General features: G+C 43.4%; 1 protein-coding gene and 1 pseudogene across 1 annotated transcript; one reads left to right on the forward strand and one right to left on the reverse strand.

The window, feature by feature from the left end:
• Positions 1-2,167: 2,167 nt before the first annotated feature.
• On the reverse strand, positions 2,168-2,956 carry LOC135887442 (olfactory receptor 14A16-like; annotated as a pseudogene).
• Positions 2,957-12,845: 9,889 nt separating this feature from the next.
• On the forward strand, positions 12,846-13,766 carry LOC135887727 (olfactory receptor 14A16-like). Its single transcript, XM_065415457.1, has one exon. It carries the CDS (start codon positions 12,846-12,848, stop codon positions 13,764-13,766), a length of 921 nt encoding a protein of 306 aa, XP_065271529.1.
• Positions 13,767-18,314: the final 4,548 nt, after the last annotated feature.

An 18,314-nucleotide genomic window follows, 5' to 3' on the forward strand; every position in this document is an offset into this window, starting at 1 on the left:
CGTCAGCCTTTGAAGTGCTTGGAGTCGTGCAAAACGGATTGCATTGTGCATGTGCATGGCGAGAGGAGGAGCTGGTTGAAATTTGTTTCTGACTCACAGCTCCATAGCTGATGAAAGGAAAATATTCTGGCCAACAAACCTAGGCCTTGTGACTTAAAATCTAACCCTGGGCAGAAATCTGTGCCTAAAACCAGGAGGCATCTGCCTCTGTTGAAGGGTTTCTAATCCTGGGGAACTGTCACTTGAGCACAGCTGAATATTGACAAGGTGCTGAAACTATTTTTGAAATGAAAATAAATAACCCATGCACATGCTCACTGGGAGGGGGGATGATTGTGGGTGGAAGAGTTGGTGGGAAAGGAAGAGAGGAGTTTTGGGGGCAGTGAGAGGAGGGGTGATTATTGGGAGGAGGATAAATGAAGAGGGTGGATAGGAGATGAGTTGGGGGTCAGGAGACAGGTTGGGGGTCAGGAGATGGGGAGGGTAACATAAGGGTGAGTGACAACAGCCTGGGGGAAAATGGGGACAGGAGCACCTGACAGCCCCACATTCCCCTCCCATGTCTGTGCCAATATCTGGGGGTTCCCAAACTATCTATGGGGGTCCAACCCTCCCTGCTCCCCTCATATAATCTTGGGATGATGTGTGCCAGGTCTAGGGAAGCGATGCCCCTTGGGGTGTGAAGCTGAGAAGAGGCACATTTGGAGCGTGCACCGTCAACACCGCGAAGACCCTGCTGGCACTGGGGAGCTGGTACATGTGGAGCAGTTCACACCTCTCAAAGCGATTGTTTCAGGCTGCACCGTCTCCTGGAGGGGTTCTTACTCAGCTCAGAATAGCTCATTAAGATAAATAGGCCACTTCACTGGCAGATAGATGTGTCTGGCTTTGTGCTGCATTTATGGAGAGGTTCTGGAGGTGGATCTGAGGGGAGCCCAGACAGGCACAGAATACAGCTCCTGTACAGAAAAACGTGGTGGTTGTGAAAAGATACTTTTGCTTCTCTCGTCATCCATATCCACTGCTATCTACAGCCGCCACAAGGACCACTTTCTCCTACCAACATTTTTCTTTCTCTTCAAACAGCTAGGAAATTAAATACCCAAAAACTTAATTGAAACAGAGTTAAGGTCTCCCAGTGAGAGCTTGTGCCCGTCCAGAAGGTCCAGTTCAGCAAAACTCAAGCTTCTGAAAACCAGGACATACAGAATTAAGGTAAATGCTCACATAACTTTAACTCTGCAATCTTTGGGCAATGCCCCACAACACCCGTAACACCGACACTCCTGCTCTGCCTTGTCACTGCGATGGACAGATGCTACCTGTGCTTGCCCTACGCTCGAACACTGAGCCTGCTCCCCCCACAGAATGCCACATTGGTACAATTTAACTACATCCCCTTTTACAGCTCCTTCACACTTGCACACAGGAGACCACCTAAACCTCTACTTCCCACTACCCCTCATTAAACCCACAACCTGCTCTCATATCCCCCCTCATCACTGACAAGATGACCCCAGGGCCCTGCTACAGACATGATCTACACAATTCTGTAGACGGGAGCCTCAAGGGACACGTGCACCTCTTCTCTTTTGTCACACACATGGGGTGCGGGGGTGAGACCAGATCTCCCCATCTCACAAACACAGCTCTATGGTGCTCCACAACTAATCCCCAGAGGTCCTCATATCACTAACACACCACCCTTATGCCTCCACCATTCAAGTCAGCTACAGCTAACACAATGAATGCAGCGGGAGTTTAATGCAGAGAATTCCATGGGGCTATTGTCAGCTCCTGGGGACAGAGTTAATGTTGTATGAGCTTGTATCTTAACTCTCTATTTCTTGGCTTTCCAAAGTTTAAATTTTGCTGTACAACACAATATTCTGGAAGGGTCTGAACTATCACTGGGCAACCTTAACTCTGTGTTAACAAAGTGTTGTTGTTTTTTTGCCATATATAGCTTGATCAATCAATCAATTCTTTTCTGATTTACACTTGTGTAAACCTAGAGTAACTCCACTGACTTCAGTTAATTTAGTCTGGATTATTATCACTGTAAACACAGCATTTTGTATAAAAAAGATTGCACATCACCTTCCCATGGAGACAATAATGTCATCATTTGATTATATCTGTAAGGAAACACAGAATGAAACCATGGTCATGGGAGACATCTGGAAATTTTATTTTTGGTGAATAACCTCCATTCAGTTAGTTTCTTCCAGACACCTTTGATCTCCTTGTTCCTCATGCTGTAGATGATCGGATTCATCAGAGGAGGCACCACGGAATAAAGCACACTCACCACAAGATCCAGAGCTGATGGAGAGTGGGAAGTGGGCTTCATGTAAGCAAAAACAGCAGTGCAAAATAACAAGGAGACCACAATGAGGTGAGGAAGTCAGGTGGAGAAGGCTTTATGTCAACCCTGCTCAGAGGGAATTCTCAGCACTGTTTTGAAGATCTGAACATACGACACAATTATAAAACCAACGCAGCTTAAGCCTAAGAATATGTTAAAGGAAAGAACCACAGTTTCACCAAGGTACAGGTCAGAGCAGGCCAGCTTGAGTATTTGGAGGATTTCACAGTAGAAGTGACCCATCATGTTGCCTCCACAGATGATTATTGCAAACATGTTCCCAGTGTGCAGTATACAAAGGAGAATTTCAGTGATCCAGGCACTGGCTGCCATTTGGACACAAGCTCTCCTGTTCATTATAATCTCATAGTTCAGTGGTTGGCAGATGGTGACATATCGGTCGTACGCCATGATGGTGAGAAAAGCAAAGTCAACCGCAGTGAAGAAGATGAAGAGAAAGACTTGGGTAACACATCCAGCATAAGAAATTGACCTGGTGTTTAACAGGGAGTTGGCCACGGACTTGGGGACAGTGAGGGAGATGGATCCGAGGTCTAAAACGGACAGATTCATCAGGAAGAAGTACATGGGGGTGTGAATGTGATGGTCAAGCAGTGCAAGGATGATAACAAGGAGATTCCCTGTCAGGGCTACCAAGTAAATCCCTAGGAACAGGATAAATTGTAAAATACGCAGCCACCAAAAATCGGAGAATCCCAGAAGAAAGAACTCAGTCACGGTGGTTCGGTTGGACATTTTCTTTCTCTGTACATCATGTGCTGCCTGGGGAGGGGTAAGGACAACGGCAATGTCAGGAGAGACCGTTCCTCACCTGTAACAATCTCACCAGTAATGAACTGCATTGTGACACCAGTGTAAATTGCCACAGCTCCCTTACAGTCGAGCAGTGTCCATTTCCACCATCTGAGGATCTGGTCCCAGATGGGGCTTGATAAAATGCCATGTAAATATGGAACCAATTACAATCCAAACCCTACAATCTTAGGAACAATGGTCCTCCTATTGCGACAATGGAGAGCTATTTTATGAGAGGAAAGTGAGGCTATATCTACACTATGAACGAGGGAAATGATTCCCAGCTCAGGTCCATGTCCTTGAGATGGCCCTAAGAGAGCTAGCAGAAGTATAAATCCTGTATAGCCATGCTAGCATGGGCAGCCACGCTGAGTAGGTGGCCCTGAGGTTCAGACAAGCTTGTAGGTGGCATGACGAAGCTATGGTGCCGCCCATGCTACTGCAGCTGCACTGTTATATATACCCATCCATCTAGCACAAGCACATGCACGTGAGCTGGGGAAGCACAGCCCTAGCTTGTAATGTAGATGTAGCCTAAAAGAATTTGTCTTGTTTAGCCGAGCAAAAAGTCGGCTGAGAGGGGATGTGGTCGCTCTCTATAAATAGATCAGGGGGATAAACACCAGGGAGAGAGAAGAGCTATTGATGCTAAAGGACAATGCTGGTTCAGGAACTAATGTGGATAAGCTGGCCAGGAGTAAATTTAAGCTGGAGATGAGAAGAAGGTTTTTCCCCACTAGAAGAGGGCTGAACTAGGGCTGACATTTATTCCTTCAAAAAAAAAAAAAAAAAACCTTTAGATACTACTTTTCAAAAGAAAATGCAAATAGGACTCCTGACCATAGACAATACTATTTTATACTTAGGCTTAGCAGTATTTAATTTATATATATATAATTTTGACTGATAATATTGATGTTTATAATTAAACATTTTTTTTTATTTTTATCATTTTAAATTTTCACAGTTGCAGGAAATTATGGAGGAATCAGACAATAGTTATTTAATGACAGTACATGTTGAGTTTCAAAAAGCTAAAACTTGAGAACTGTGAAAGCACAATGTTTCAACATGACGCGAAGATATACAAAGTCAATAACCTTAAATCAAACACTCATAAGTTCTCAAGCAGCATTTTTCTTACTTTGCCTCACTGGAAATGTTGATTGTTGAAGGAAATATTTTTTCACTGGTTTGTGTGTATATGGTGAAATCAACATTTGCAAATATTTACTGATAAAAATCTAATCCTTCCAAGACTTCTTATACAGGTAGCAATGGAAAGAGGATTGCATAGGCAAGACAAGACCATAACAATGAACTATTAGTTTAGTTTTCCTAAAAGATTAAAGCAGCGATCTTCATTGTGCATAATTCTCATTAAAATGGTGCACGTGAACAAGAAATAATAACCATAGTATTTTTTTAAAAAAATATTGAAGTCCTTGAGCTATATTGTCCTCTCCATTATACCAGATTAATGCACCTTAACTCCACTGATTTCATTGGGTTTACACCACTGCAAAACTGGTACAATGGGTGGACATACAATATGATGGGGGCTAATTTAGCTAAAACAATCAGGAAAAAGATCTTGGCGTCATCGTGGATAGTTCTCTGAAGACATCCACGCAGTGTGCAGAGGCAGTCAAAAAAGCAAACAGGATGTTAGGAATCATTAAAAAGGGGATAGAGAATAAGACAAAGAATATATTATTGCCCTTATATAAATCTATGGTACGCCCACATCTTGAATACTGCGTACAGATGTGGTCTCCTCATCTCAAAAAAGATAGACTGGCATTAGAAAAGGTTCAGAGAACGGCAACTAGAATGATTAGGCGTTTGGAGCGGGTTCCATATGAGGAGAGATTAAAGAGTCTAGGACTTTTCAGCTTGGAAAAAAGGAGATTAAGGGGGGATATGATAGAGGTATATAAAATCATGAGTGATGTGGAGAAAGTAGATAAGGAAAAGTTGTTTACCTATTCCCATAATACAAGAACTAGGGGCCACCAAATGAAATTAATAGGCAGCAGGTTTAAAACAAATAAAAGGAAGTTCTTCTTCACACAGCTTTTGGAACTCCTTGCCTGAGGATGGGTAATGAACGGTATCCCTAGCCTCTGTTGACAGAGGGTGAAGATGATGGCAGGAGAGAGATCACTTGATCATTACATGTTAGGTTCACTCCCTCTGGGGCACCTGACATTGGCCACTGTCGGTAGACAGGATACTGGGCTAGATGGACCTTTGGTCTGACCCAGTACGGCCGTTCTTATGTTCTTATGACAGTTTTTATTCTGTTTTTATTCAGACAAAACTCATAGTGGAGGAAATTCTGATCTTAGGAATGAAGCCAAAATAACTCCAATGACTTCATCTTTACTCTGGTGTTATTGAGATCCCAGTCTGGCCCAACCAGAGTCTTGCTTGATTAAACACTTATAAGTAACTCAAAATGTGGCTCCTAAATATGCTTGTTCAGCAATTTATAACTATAGATCAATACATCAGCTGCATCTATTCCAAACCCAATTGTCTTCTCTCACGTACCTTGGAGAAAGGCAAAAATGCTACCCAGAGATACGGACCTGGAGCCAATACACGGTGTGAATATTCCTCTCATTCACAACATGCATCTGACCCCAAAGCATCTCTAAGGTGGTAAGAAAAATGAGCCACCACACTGCTTTGGCCTCACTCTAGGAGAAGCAGACCCTGTGCAGATTTTGCAGAGCTGCCACTTTTTCACCAAAGATAGGTAATAATAATATTGTGTGTGTTCTGAGGGCAATATAAATAAATACTCTCATATAGGAGAAATGACAGTACCCCTACACATTCCTCAAATGTCACAGTTCAGACAGAAGGTTCAAGACAGAGGGGCAACAGATTATGTACGGGAATAAAGAGATAGATCATGCAAGTGCCTCAGCACCAAGAAGCCAGCAGATCTCTGATGGGTTCCCGTATTTCCATTTCAGTGATCAGGAGCTGGTGTGGGAAGGGTTTGTAGACACTCCCTCCACTCTGCATTGCCAATTCTCAGCCCATATTCCCAAGTGTGGGAACTGATGCCTTGGCCCAGAAAGTGTTTTCTTCTCATTGCCAAACTCAGATCTGGTTCCTCGTTTTGTAATATCACTATACACAGTACACCATCTAAACTTGGACCAGTGAGATATATGGGACATAAAGGTGTTGTGTTTGTGTGTGAGAGCCAGTGAGTGTGTGTCTCTTTTGTGCTGGGGGAAAGAGTGTGTTCGGTGCATTTAGGCTGGTGTGTTAGAGTGAGTGTTTGCATGTTGGCTAATGTATGTGTGCCTGCTTGTGTGAAGAGTGAGGGAGCATCATGGTGTGAGTGTGCCTCAGTCTATGGAAGATACTGCGTGGGTGTTTGTGTGAGTGTTTGTGTGTTTAAATGGCAACAATTGAACACAATAAAAGTTACCTTCCTTCTTCTTTATTGCTCCTACTCTAGAACATCAAATTCCCCATGATATGCGGGAAGCAAAGCGAAATAGAGCTGGGCGAATAATAGATTTTTCATTTCACTGGCAATTTTGAAAAATCAGAATAAAAAATAATTGTGGGTCAACCTGAAAATGGTATTTTCCAAATTTCAGGTGAATCAAAAAGTCAAAAACAATCTTGTTTCAGGTTGCATTTTGACAAAATCTAAACATTTTGTTTCAATGTTGACCACATTTTGAAGTAAAATTAAGGAAACATTTTAAATGAAAAGTCGTTTTGTACTGGAAAATCAAAATGTTTCATTCCGAAAAGGTCAATTGTTTTACACGTCAACTGACAATGCCACTTTTTTAACCTCTCATCAGCGCAAATGTTGTGGTCCATTTTAAGAATGGGCTTAATTCTTCTCTCACACTGATATAAATCCTGATTATTTCCATTGAATCTACTTTACTGTCAGTGGATTTACTGCAAATTTATATCAATCTAAACTAGGAGCTGAACTTTTCTCTGGCAGCTTGATCAACATGCCCAGGTTTTTTTTTACTATTTATTTAGGAAGTTTTAACAAGTTTACAAATTCTTGCCATGTAAATATCAGAAACAAAACAATCATTACAACAGTGAACTTTGGTTTAAAGAGACATCATACGGGAATATACTCACCAGATCTTTCTACTTAACAGGGTGATACCATAGTACAGACTGAGGATCATTACAACTCCTATGTCATTTCTGGTGATTTTATTAAATGGAGTGAAATCTCTGTATTCCCATATATAACAGATCAGGTATGTCTATCAAATATTCATATGCAAAGTATTGGACAGGTGTGCTGGGATTTTTTTTTTTTTTTTGCAGGTGATTATACTTTGACACTGAATAAGAGGTAAACAATTATTTGAGTACCTATCTGTCCTCTGTCTATTTTGCTGAATATGTAATTGTTGTGTTAATTTTCCATAACCAACCTCCCATATTGTTTTGAACCATTCCTCAATGGTTGGACTATTTTTCTTTTCCCATTGAGAGCTTACTAATAGCTGAGAAGTTACTAGAAGATCAGAGGTTAATTTTTCATTTCCTTTTGTGTGACCATTTCCACCAGGAAGCCCCAGGAGCATCACCAGAAGGTTATTAGATAATAAATATCCAACAATTGGGTCATTTTGTTACAGATTGCTTCCAATACTCTCTAATGACTGGACATGTCCAATGCATCAAATCTCCTCTTTCACTACAATTTCTCTAACATTATCCCCATTTAGTCTGTATATATATGTTTAACCTGGCTGTGTGAGGTACTATTCAAACAGTATTTTAAAGATATTTCCTTGTATTGTGCTACAGACTGAGATTGCTGGTCCTCTTTTCCAGATCAAACCCCATTCCTTTGCATGCTGTTTTTTTAACTGTTCCTCATAGGTCAGGTTTGCTAAACCTTTGATCGTTTTTGTTGGTCTCCTCTGAACTCTCTCTAATCTGTCCACATCTTTCTTAAAGTGTGGCACCCAGGACCGGACACAGTACTCCAGCTGAGGCCTCACAAGTGCCAAGTAGAGCAGGACAATTACCTCCCATGTCTTATATACGACACTCTTTTTAATACACCCAAATGATATTTTCACAACTACATCACATTGTTGACTCATATTCAATTTGTGATCCACTCTAGCTCTGAGATACTTTTCAGCAATGCCACCACTTAGCCAGTGATTCCCCATTTTGTAGTTATACATTTGATTTTTCCTGGGTAAGAGAAGAACTTTGCACTTGTCTTTATTGAATTTCCTCTTGCTGATTTTAGACCAATTCTCCAATTTGTCAAGGTCATTTTGAATTCTCATCCTGTCCTCCAAAGTGTTTGCAACCCCTCCCAGCTTGGTTTCATCTGCAAGTTTTGTAAGCATATGCTATCCTTCGTTATCCAAGTCGTTAATAAAAATATTGAATAATGGCCTTAAAAATCCCACCAGAAAAGAGTTGCAGGTTTTGATCGTAAAACTATGGGTGGAGATTTTCACCTAGGGAACTAGGATGTGAAATTCCCATTAAAACTAATTGGCATTTTGGTGGCCAAATATCTATAGGCAACCTTGAAAATCCCATCACTGGTCATGTTGGCCCCTCCATGAACACAAAATAGCCTACATCACCACGAGAGAAGTGGAGTTGTGTTACTCTGAGGTGTTGCCTAATTCAGCTACAATCTCCTGGAATTAATTTTAATACTTCTGGTCAAAAATAGGGGAGAGGATCAGAATCATTCTACACCATTATGTAAAGAATTTTTTATTTTTTTTAATTCATAGAAATTTAGAATCTTTTTTTAAAACCTACCATTTTGTGAGGTTTTTCTGAGAATTTTTTCCCCTATTTTTGGTGGAGATGAAATTAGATTAATAGATTCCAAGGCCAGAAGGGACCGTAGTGACTGTCTGGTCTCACCTCCTGTATAACCCAGCCCACAGAACATCCCCAAAATAATACCTAGAGCGGATCCTTTAGAAAAACATCCAATCTTGATTTGAAAGTTGTCAGTGATGGAATCTACAAAATAAGTAATTAATAATAAACTAATCGAGATATTCAAAGAGGATTAATGGAGCTGGGCACTCCTCTGCTGTCAAAAGCCAATGGGATTTAGACACACAAATCCAGTAGGTTGCTTTGAATAGTCCAGCCTATCTGGATAATGAGAGCATGCAGTTACTTTGTAGTAGATTAAACTCTATGATGGGAAGAAACTCACCTTCCTCATGCCATAGGCTATTCACAAACTGATGATGATGAGATCCACAATGGGCAGGTTATTCGAGAACTGTCCTCTATAGGGCTTCTTAGACTTTCCTCTGAATCAGGTGGTACTGGCCACTGTCAGGGACAGAATACTTACCTAGTTAGACAGTTCCTATGACAAGCAAATGCTGTCAAATAAAATTGCAATGAATGTTGCACACACATTTACTCAAATGCATTTAATTTATTTTTAATTACTCATTATTAAAGCTGCTCAAAAATGAAAATTATATTTTTGTGGGAAATGTCATTGTTTTATAACATCCCACGTATTGCTTCTGGATGGGGGTGGACAAAAAAATGAAACTGGAGACTGAAAACTGTTTGGTTTTCAATAAACTTCTCTAGTAAAAATGCAAGTTTATGGTAAACATGTTCTAGTCTTCGGAAAACCAAAAACGACTTCCCCACACCATCGCCACTCAATATGAATTATCCTCCAAGTAATAATTCAATATGAATTATCCTCCAGTCCCATTGGACTGATGACAAACTGAGGAAAGGAGCTGTGAAGGGCCTGAACAAAGCCAGAGGAATAGTTGGGATCAGATCTCAGGGCACCTTGGACCTTAGCTTTTTATTAAGTAATAAATTAATTATCTGATAGTTGCACCTAATATGAGAGGCTCATTATATTAGGTAAGACACAGTATCCACCCCAAGGAGCCTACAGTAGAAAAGACAAGCAAAGGGTGCGAGGGAAAAGACAGCCCTAGGGAATGACTTTCCCAAGGTAACACTGCAGGTCAGCAGCAGGGCTAAGTCCTGTGTGCCCTTAGTGTTTGCCTCACAATCTTTCCTCTAGACCCTGCTGCTTTGTTTTAATTGTGATTATTTTAGTTTCTGGAAACTCTTCAGGGAAGTAGAGGGCAAGAGAAATTAATTGTTGCCTCTGGGCTGTTGAGGTCTCCAGGGAGTGAGTCCGACAACCTGTAGAAAACAGACATGGATAAATCACCTTCCCACAGCACCAAAGTTTTGGACACACAGCTCATCTGCAGACAGCACAGATCTCAGTGTATTTCCTGAAGCTCAGCCTCAGTGTGGTGCGGGAACGGCCTCTCATAATACAGTGATCGGGGCATTAGATAGAGAGATAGACTGATAGAGCGGTGGGCATGGGGCTAGAGAGAGATGGGGTGACCAGATGTCCCGATTTTATAGGGACAGTCCTAATATTTGGGGCTTTTTTTTATATAGGCTCCTATTATCCCCCCACCCCATCCTGATTTTTCACACTTGCTGTCTGGTCACCCTAGAGAGAGAGGGGTAACCAGTTGCAGTCTGTAGCTGGAGGAGAAAAGACATCTCAGTCTGGGAGGATTCCACAAAGACCGGCACCGTAAGTTTGCTCTTGCAATGAAATATATTTGTGGGTTTCAGAGTGGCACTATAAGGATGAAATTGTAAGTGACAATAGATTTTTTTTCATAGTTTCACTCTTACCTCACTTTGGGCACAGGAAACTGAGGCATTCCAAAGCATTTACCTTAGGAAACAGGGGACAGAATATTCATGCCTCAGTTTCATTCTATTGGGAGTGGGGGAAGTGATCAAATTGACACACATATTTTTTAGAATGGATCGAGGGTTTACATTAAAATTGTCCAAAAATTGTGGCAAACACTATCGGCTCGTTGTTGCTTTTCTCTCTGTATACATTAGTTTGTTGTTATTGCTGTCTATCTGTCTGTTTATATTTTTCTCTCTATATTAGTTTGTTTATACTTCTCAATCTACCTGTTAGTTTGGGTTAGCTCTGTCTTTCTCTCTCACTCTCTATATCTGTTCTTTTTTTACTTGTGTCTCTCTATTAGTTTGTTGTTAGATCTATCAAACTATCTATCTATCTATCTAGCATCAGTTTGTGTCTAGTTCTCAGTTTATTGTTTCGTCTGTCTATTAGATTGCTGCAAGGGTAGTTGAGTCAAGTGGTTTAGAGTCGTGGGGACTAGGGATTCCTGTATTCTATCCCCAGCTCTGGAAAGGGAGTGTGGTCAAGTGGGTAAGAGTAGCAGGGACTGAGAGCCAAGACTCCTGAGTTTTATATGTGGCTCTGACAGGAAGTTCAGTCCAGTGTGTAGAGGAGCCAGAATTGGGCAGTTCCATTTCTGTCTCTCATAAGGACTGTGGGACTGGCACCCCTCAATGCTTGAAGCTGAGTGGTTAGGGCACTCGGCTGGCCTGTGACAAACTCAGGTTCAATCCCTCCCTCTGACTGATGATGAGAAGGGATTTGAATTCTCAATTTACAAGAGGGTGCCTGAGCCGCTAGGCTACGGGCTGTTCTGAAATGAGATGGTCTCAGTCTCTCCTGTTGAAGCTTCTCCACATTGTATCAATAATTAAATACGCATTGGAGCAGGGACTTAAACCTGGCTCTTCCAGACATCAGGTGAGTGCCCCAAGTACCACGCTGGAGAATCACTCTCACTCGCGTTCGCTGGCCCAATGACTCTCCATTGTCACTCGCAGCAGTCATTCCTGATATGAAGAGTCACTGGGACAGAGGCTGAGATGCAGTGTAATGTACTGATTAGAGGAGGGAACTGGGAGTCATGACACCTCACGTGTGTTCCCAGCTCTGTGAGGGAGTTGAGTCCAGTCAGTAGAGCCAGAACTCTGGGCCTGTATTTCCAGCTCCGGAAGGGGATAGTGGGTTAGAGTAGGGGGTGAACTGGATTCTCTTCCAAGTTCTGTGAGGGAGTTTAGTTGAGTGGTTAGAGAAGCAGGAAAGGAGCCACGATGTCTGTCTCTCGCAGCAAGCATGGAAATCTGGCTAGAACGGGGGATGGGACATCAGGACTCCTGAGCTGTATTCATGATTTGAGTTTAATGTGTAATTATGCCTGGGTTTGGTCACCTCCATGCAAAATGCTGCTCCCATTTAGAGCAGTATAAATGGGGAGTAATTCCATGGCATGCTGTGAAATTACCCCACATTCACAGCAGTGCCCCTGACAGCAGAATCTGTCCAGCCAGACCCACGATTCCCCTCGGTAAACTGAGGATAGTAACATTTATACAAAGATATCCAGAGTTCGCCCACCTTTGGGTGACAGAGATATACAAATACCTCAAAAGCAATTATTCCTAATTCTCCTCTCCATTGCCCTGGTGTAAATTAGGAGTAATTGCACTGGAGTCCATTGAACTGATTCTACTTTCTCTCTCCCCAGTGTAAATCAGGAGTAATACCATTGGAGTCAGTGGAACTGTTTTCCCCATCCTCATTCCCATATTACACCAATCTTCACAAGCTAAGGGTCTGACTCAAGGAAATTAAGATGGTTTTCACAAAAGGAGAGTTATTTTACTGATCTAATCCTGGCCCTTGCTCTTGTCCCTCCCTCTGCAACCATCACAAGATGTACTGAGATAGAAAATGTCCAACCAAACCACCATGACCGAGTTCCTTCTCCTGGGATTCTCTGATGTTCGGGAGCTGCAGATTTTGCACTTTGTGGGGTTTCTAGTGATGTACTTGGCAGCCCTGGTGGGGAATCTTCTTATCTTCATGGCCATCGCCTTCGACCACCACCTTCACACCCCCATGTACTTCTTCCTGATGAATCTGTCCATCCTAGACCTTAGCTCCATCTCTGTCACGGTTCCCAAATCCATGGCCAACTCCCTCAGGAACACCAGTTCCATTTCCTATGCTGGATGTGTTGCCCAAGTCTTTTTCCTCATCTCCTTCGTGACAGCGGATTTTTCCCTTCTCATCGTCATGGCGTACGACCGATATGTTGCCATGTGCCAACCACTGCACTATGACACAATGATGAACAGCAGAGCTTGTGTCCAAATGGCAGCTGGTGCCTGGATCAGTGGGATTCTCTACTCTGTGCTGCACACCGGGAACACGTTTGCATTGACCTTCTGTGGAGGCAACATGGTGGATCAGTTCTTCTGTGAAATCCCCCAGCTACTGAAGCTCACCTGCTCTGACTCCTATCTGAGTGAAGTTGGGGTTCTTGCATTTAGTGTGTGTTTAGTCTTAGGCTGCTTTGTTTTTATGATTGTGTCTTATGTTCAGATCTTCAAATCAGTGCTCAGAATCACCTCTGAGCAGGGCCGGCATAAAGCCTTCTCCACTTGCCTTCCTCACCTCACTGTGGTCTCCTTGTTTGTTTGCACTGGGGCCTTTGCCTACCTGAAACCCACCTCCAGCTCCGCATCTGCTCTGGATCTTGTGATGGCGGTTCTCTATTCCGTATTGCCACCAGTCATGAATCCAATTATCTACAGCATGAGGAACAAGGAGATCAAAGCTGCCCTGAGGAGATTGACTAGTTATAGGTAATTCATGAAGAATTAATTTTCTGTCTTTCTCTAATTAAAGTTTGCTTACTTAGTATCTGTTCATTAATGTCAGTTATTTCCATGACCACACAGCTTGCACACAAACTGGTCTGATTCTGATCTCAGTTGCACCAATGCAAATTCAGATTAACTGCTGTCACTGCTGCTGGGCTGATTTACACTAGTAGAAAATATGCTCCAATTGTGGAGTTAAATGGGTGTAAATTGTGTGCATGAGTGGAATGAGACTTTCATTCTGTGCCCAAACAATACCTGTTACACTGCTTGGCCACTAGCACCTGTTCCATGGCCACTGAAAACAATGACGGGAGTTGTCTTGCTTGTGTGTATGAATCAGGAGTGGCTTTGTTGGAACAAAAGGAATCAGACAGGTGTAAGATTGGGGTAGGTGAGAGAAGACATCCGTGTAGTTCCATTGACTGTGTTGGCCCTAAAACAATTTTCAGCATCTGTCGATCTGACCTACTGCCTCCAAAGGAGCTGTATATCCATTGCCACCAGCTGGGGACTGAACCCATTGTCTTATAAACCACCATTCATGGCCTAATCACTAAAGGGGGACAAGGAGCCAGACTGTGTTAGCCTGGCTCACGTGTACATTTGGGTGTGTGAGTGATGGAGAGACTGGCTAGAAATTACAGGGAGGTTTCTAACCACCAGCGGGGTGAAGTTCTGGAGCAGCCTCCAAATAGAAGTTGTGGGGGGCAAATGACCGAATTCATTTTAAGAGCGAGCTGGACACGTCTGAGTGGGATTGTATGATGGGGCTGCTTGTGATGGTGGAGGGCAGGGCTCAGCAACCCTGGGTCTCACTTGCAGCGTATGTCTTATGTTTCTAAAAGCTGATGCTTCAGGGTTTCATCTGGCCACTGGCAGGGGTCTGGAAGGGATTCTCCCCCCCCCCCAGTGTATTCTGGGAGGGTGTTTTTTTAAATCTCTGAAGCATCGGGGCGGCCCTAGCTGGAGATGGGACATTGGGTGGGATGTGCCAGGGCTCTGAGGTGGCACTGAGGTATTCTCTCTCTCTCTCTCGGGTGTTTGGCTGGCTGGTTCTTGCCCACATGCTCAGGGTCTAACTGATCATCATCTGGCAGTCAGGAAGGAATTTCCCCCCTTGTCAGATTGGCAGGGACCTTGGGGGAGGCGGGGTTCACTTTCCTCTCCAGCATGTGCTGCGGGTAATTTGCCAGGATTTTCTGGGTGTATCTCAATCATTTCCCTTCCATTGTGGGGGCCTCAGGCACTGGTGCACCTCAGTCTCTCCTATTCTCTTCCGGTGGCACAGAACCGTCTAGTCTCCTGAGAGCTGTGACACTTTGGTGTAATTTCAGTTGTTGGTGTGCGGGTGCTGGGTGGTATTGGAGTACAGGAGATCAGACTGGATGATCTGGTCGTTCCTTCTGGCCTTGAACTCTATGACTCTGTGTCTTTATGGATGTGCAGGGATGGGGGAGAGGAGAAGGGGCCACACAGAAAATAAACACTAGTAGAGTCCATGGTGTTGCATTAGTACAACTGTCTGTGAGGCCCTGTCCTCCTGGCTGAGGGAGGTGTCTCCAGCTCAGATGGAGCCCTTGACCCATGTAGTTGTGCAGTGTTGCTGTATAAACACCACCCGTGGGCAGTGCATGTTATGAGGCCCCTCTGTGCCACACCTGAGGATCGGAGGCTGTTCCAGTGGCTGTCAGGCAGCCTGGTTCTTCAGCTCAAGCTGTAAATGCTCGTACTTTGGGCCCTAGATATCTCTGTTTGAGTCCCCCGGATGCCAGCCTAGATTAGATGGTGAGCCTCGCATATGTGCAAGTGGCCTGAGAACTTCAGGGGACCTTATTCCTGCATTAATCAGCGGCTGATGTTCCCTACCAAGCTACTTGAGAACAGCAGTGGGAGTGAGACCTAAGAGGAGAGGGACTCCCTAGGGAGAGGAGGGGCAGGTTTATTCCTGGATCATCTCAGACATACCCATTCCTAGTCCCTCTGTACCTTGGAGACCGAAGAGGCATGGCATGGGCAGGGGTGTCTGTGTTGCTGTCAGCTCAGGTTGGTGGAGCTGGTCAAAGTAACTTCTCATTGGGAAATGGTTTCCTCAACCTGTTCGTGACAGATGCTGCTATGTTTTTAGCTGAGTTAAACAATCTGCCAATGGCTTGGAAAAATGTTGCCTAACTCTGCCCTCAGTTAGGTTGTCCACTGACGCATTCCCAGAATACCGGACATTCTGGTACTTCTGGGAAAGCTGTGGCCCCACCCCTGCCTACATGGCCCCACCCACCAGTGTGACCTTGCATGCCTCCCTAGTCCGTGATACTGGACAAAACCATGTCTGGTTTTCTCTCAGTACCAGACGGGACAAGCAACACCAAAAGGGGATTATCCAGCTTAAAACCAAATGAATGGCCATCTACCTCAACCCACCATGCTCACCCCTCCGAACAGCTTCTGAACAGCTTCCTAGATACCTCCTCAACCAGAAATATGTTCTAACAAACTGAATCTCTTGCATTCTGTCCCAGATGCACTGGTGGCGGGTATATTGTCCAACAGTGAACATTGTTTCTCCCTTCTGGAGTAGGGCCTAATGGAATTAAAGGAGTCCTTGAGTACTTGCGTTTAACACTTCAGGACCCTTAGAAAATCACAGCTCTGGTATTAGACCAACATCCTGTCTTTTCCCTAGACATGTCACCTCCAGGTTATATGTCAGACACATTGCAAGTACACTTGCTTTATATGTGAAAAGAGGGATTTAGTTCTCCAGGGCTCTCAATTAAGGACCAAACTAAAAAGATACTGAAAACAGTCTTTAGAATTTTAAAGGTCCCTAGGGGATTTGGACACAATTATAAAAACAGAGCAGCTTAAGGCAAGGTACACGCTAAAGGCAATAGCCCCAGTTTCACTGAGATATGAGTCATAGCAAGCAAGTTTGAGGAGCTGGGGAATTTCATTGAAGAACTGATCTATCTCATTGTCTCCACAGAAGATTATTGCAAACGTGTTTCCAGTGTGTAGTGCAGAATTGAAAACCCCACTGATCCAGGTATTGGCTGCCATTTGGACACAAGGTCTTCTGTTCTTGATCTCCTTGAAGTCCACCTGTCCTCCATGTCAGGATAGATAGGTTTTGGCTGCTTGGTTCAACTCTCACCTTGAATTTAAAGGCACTAGTCTACAAAACAAATTCTGTGGGCTATCATCTTTCCTGCTTACTCAGTTTTACTATCTGGCAGCTACCCCTCTGAAACAGAAATAGGAAGGAATGCAATAGAGTGCATGGGTTTGAAATTATTGTATTATTGGACAATATTTGCATTACTCGGTCTTTCTTAAAGCTCAGTTTCCAATGAAGGGTGGTCAGAAATTTTCTGCTTAAATTGTTTTCAAAGGAAAATTGTGTTTTCAATTAATCAAATTTTCACAGAATGTCTCAGGTATCCTCAAACATATTTCACTGATACTTCATATATATACATAGGAGAACTGAAAACCGATGGATTTTGGGGTGGATTTAGGCAGAAAAAAATGAGTTTTCTGCAATTTTTAGCTGAAAATGTTTGTTTTCTCACTTGCCAAAACATGAGCAATTAGAGATTTTTGGGAATTCTATGAAAGCCCAATTTTTTTTTGATAAAAAAAATGCTGATAGGCTCTAGATATTTGATTGACTTGATAGCAAAGGTCTTAAAGAGTTCCAAACATAATTCAAATTTATGTTCTTAAATTAGCTCTGTATATTAATACTCTAACATATGTAATTGAAATGGCAAACTTACTGTGCTGGTCTTTGAGGAATTTTTCCCAGCTTGCAATGCATTTGAGCCTCCAGTGTTAGCAATCTTTGGTCCTTTCTTTCTTTCTTTCTTTCTTTCTTTCTTTCTTTCTTTCTATCTATCTATCTATCTATCTATCTATCTATCTATCTATCTATCTATCTATCTATCTATCTATCTATGCACCCACTGCCAGGATTGTTTGGTTCTCTCTCTCTCATGCCCCCATCACTGTATTATCCAGCAGCCATTGTTGTGTCCCTTCTCTGGATGTCCTGAGTTGCTGGATCTCTCTGCAGTTCCTAGCAGACAGGGATCTACTCCACAGATGGGCACTCCCTGCTCCCCACCTTGGGCAGGCTTGGTTGAGAGGTGATGGACTAAATGGGATGAGGGACTGAAATCCCGCCCTGGCCTCCCCAGCTCTAGAGAGGGCCAGAAAGAGGAAGGAGGAGAATGGTGTGGGAAGGAAGTGATAGCCAGGGCTGGCCAATGGAGAGAAACAGGAGAGAATGTCTGATGATTGGAGGTAGGGCAGGGATGGGGTTTTTTGCCCTAGGACTGGGGTCATGTCAGAGGAGTGGGGCTGAGCAGAGGAGGGGACTGGTGGGCAGAGGGGTTCAGCAGGGATCTCTGAGGAAGCTGAGTCAGGAACTCCGGGTGGGGAATTGACTCTGGGCCATGGGAGGGGGGATGTGGCGGGCTTGGTACCACACCGCCCCTTTGTGGCAGGGGTGTGATTGGGTGTCAGGACCTCG

Source organism: Emys orbicularis, chromosome 13 (genome assembly GCF_028017835.1).
Source record: "Emys orbicularis isolate rEmyOrb1 chromosome 13, rEmyOrb1.hap1, whole genome shotgun sequence".
Classification (NCBI taxonomy): Eukaryota; Metazoa; Chordata; order Testudines; family Emydidae; genus Emys; species Emys orbicularis.

Coding starts and splice junctions, on each gene's coding strand:
- LOC135887727 (XM_065415457.1), top strand. CDS start 12,846: ATGTCCAACCAAACCACCATGACCGAGTTCCTTCTCCTGGGATTCTCT.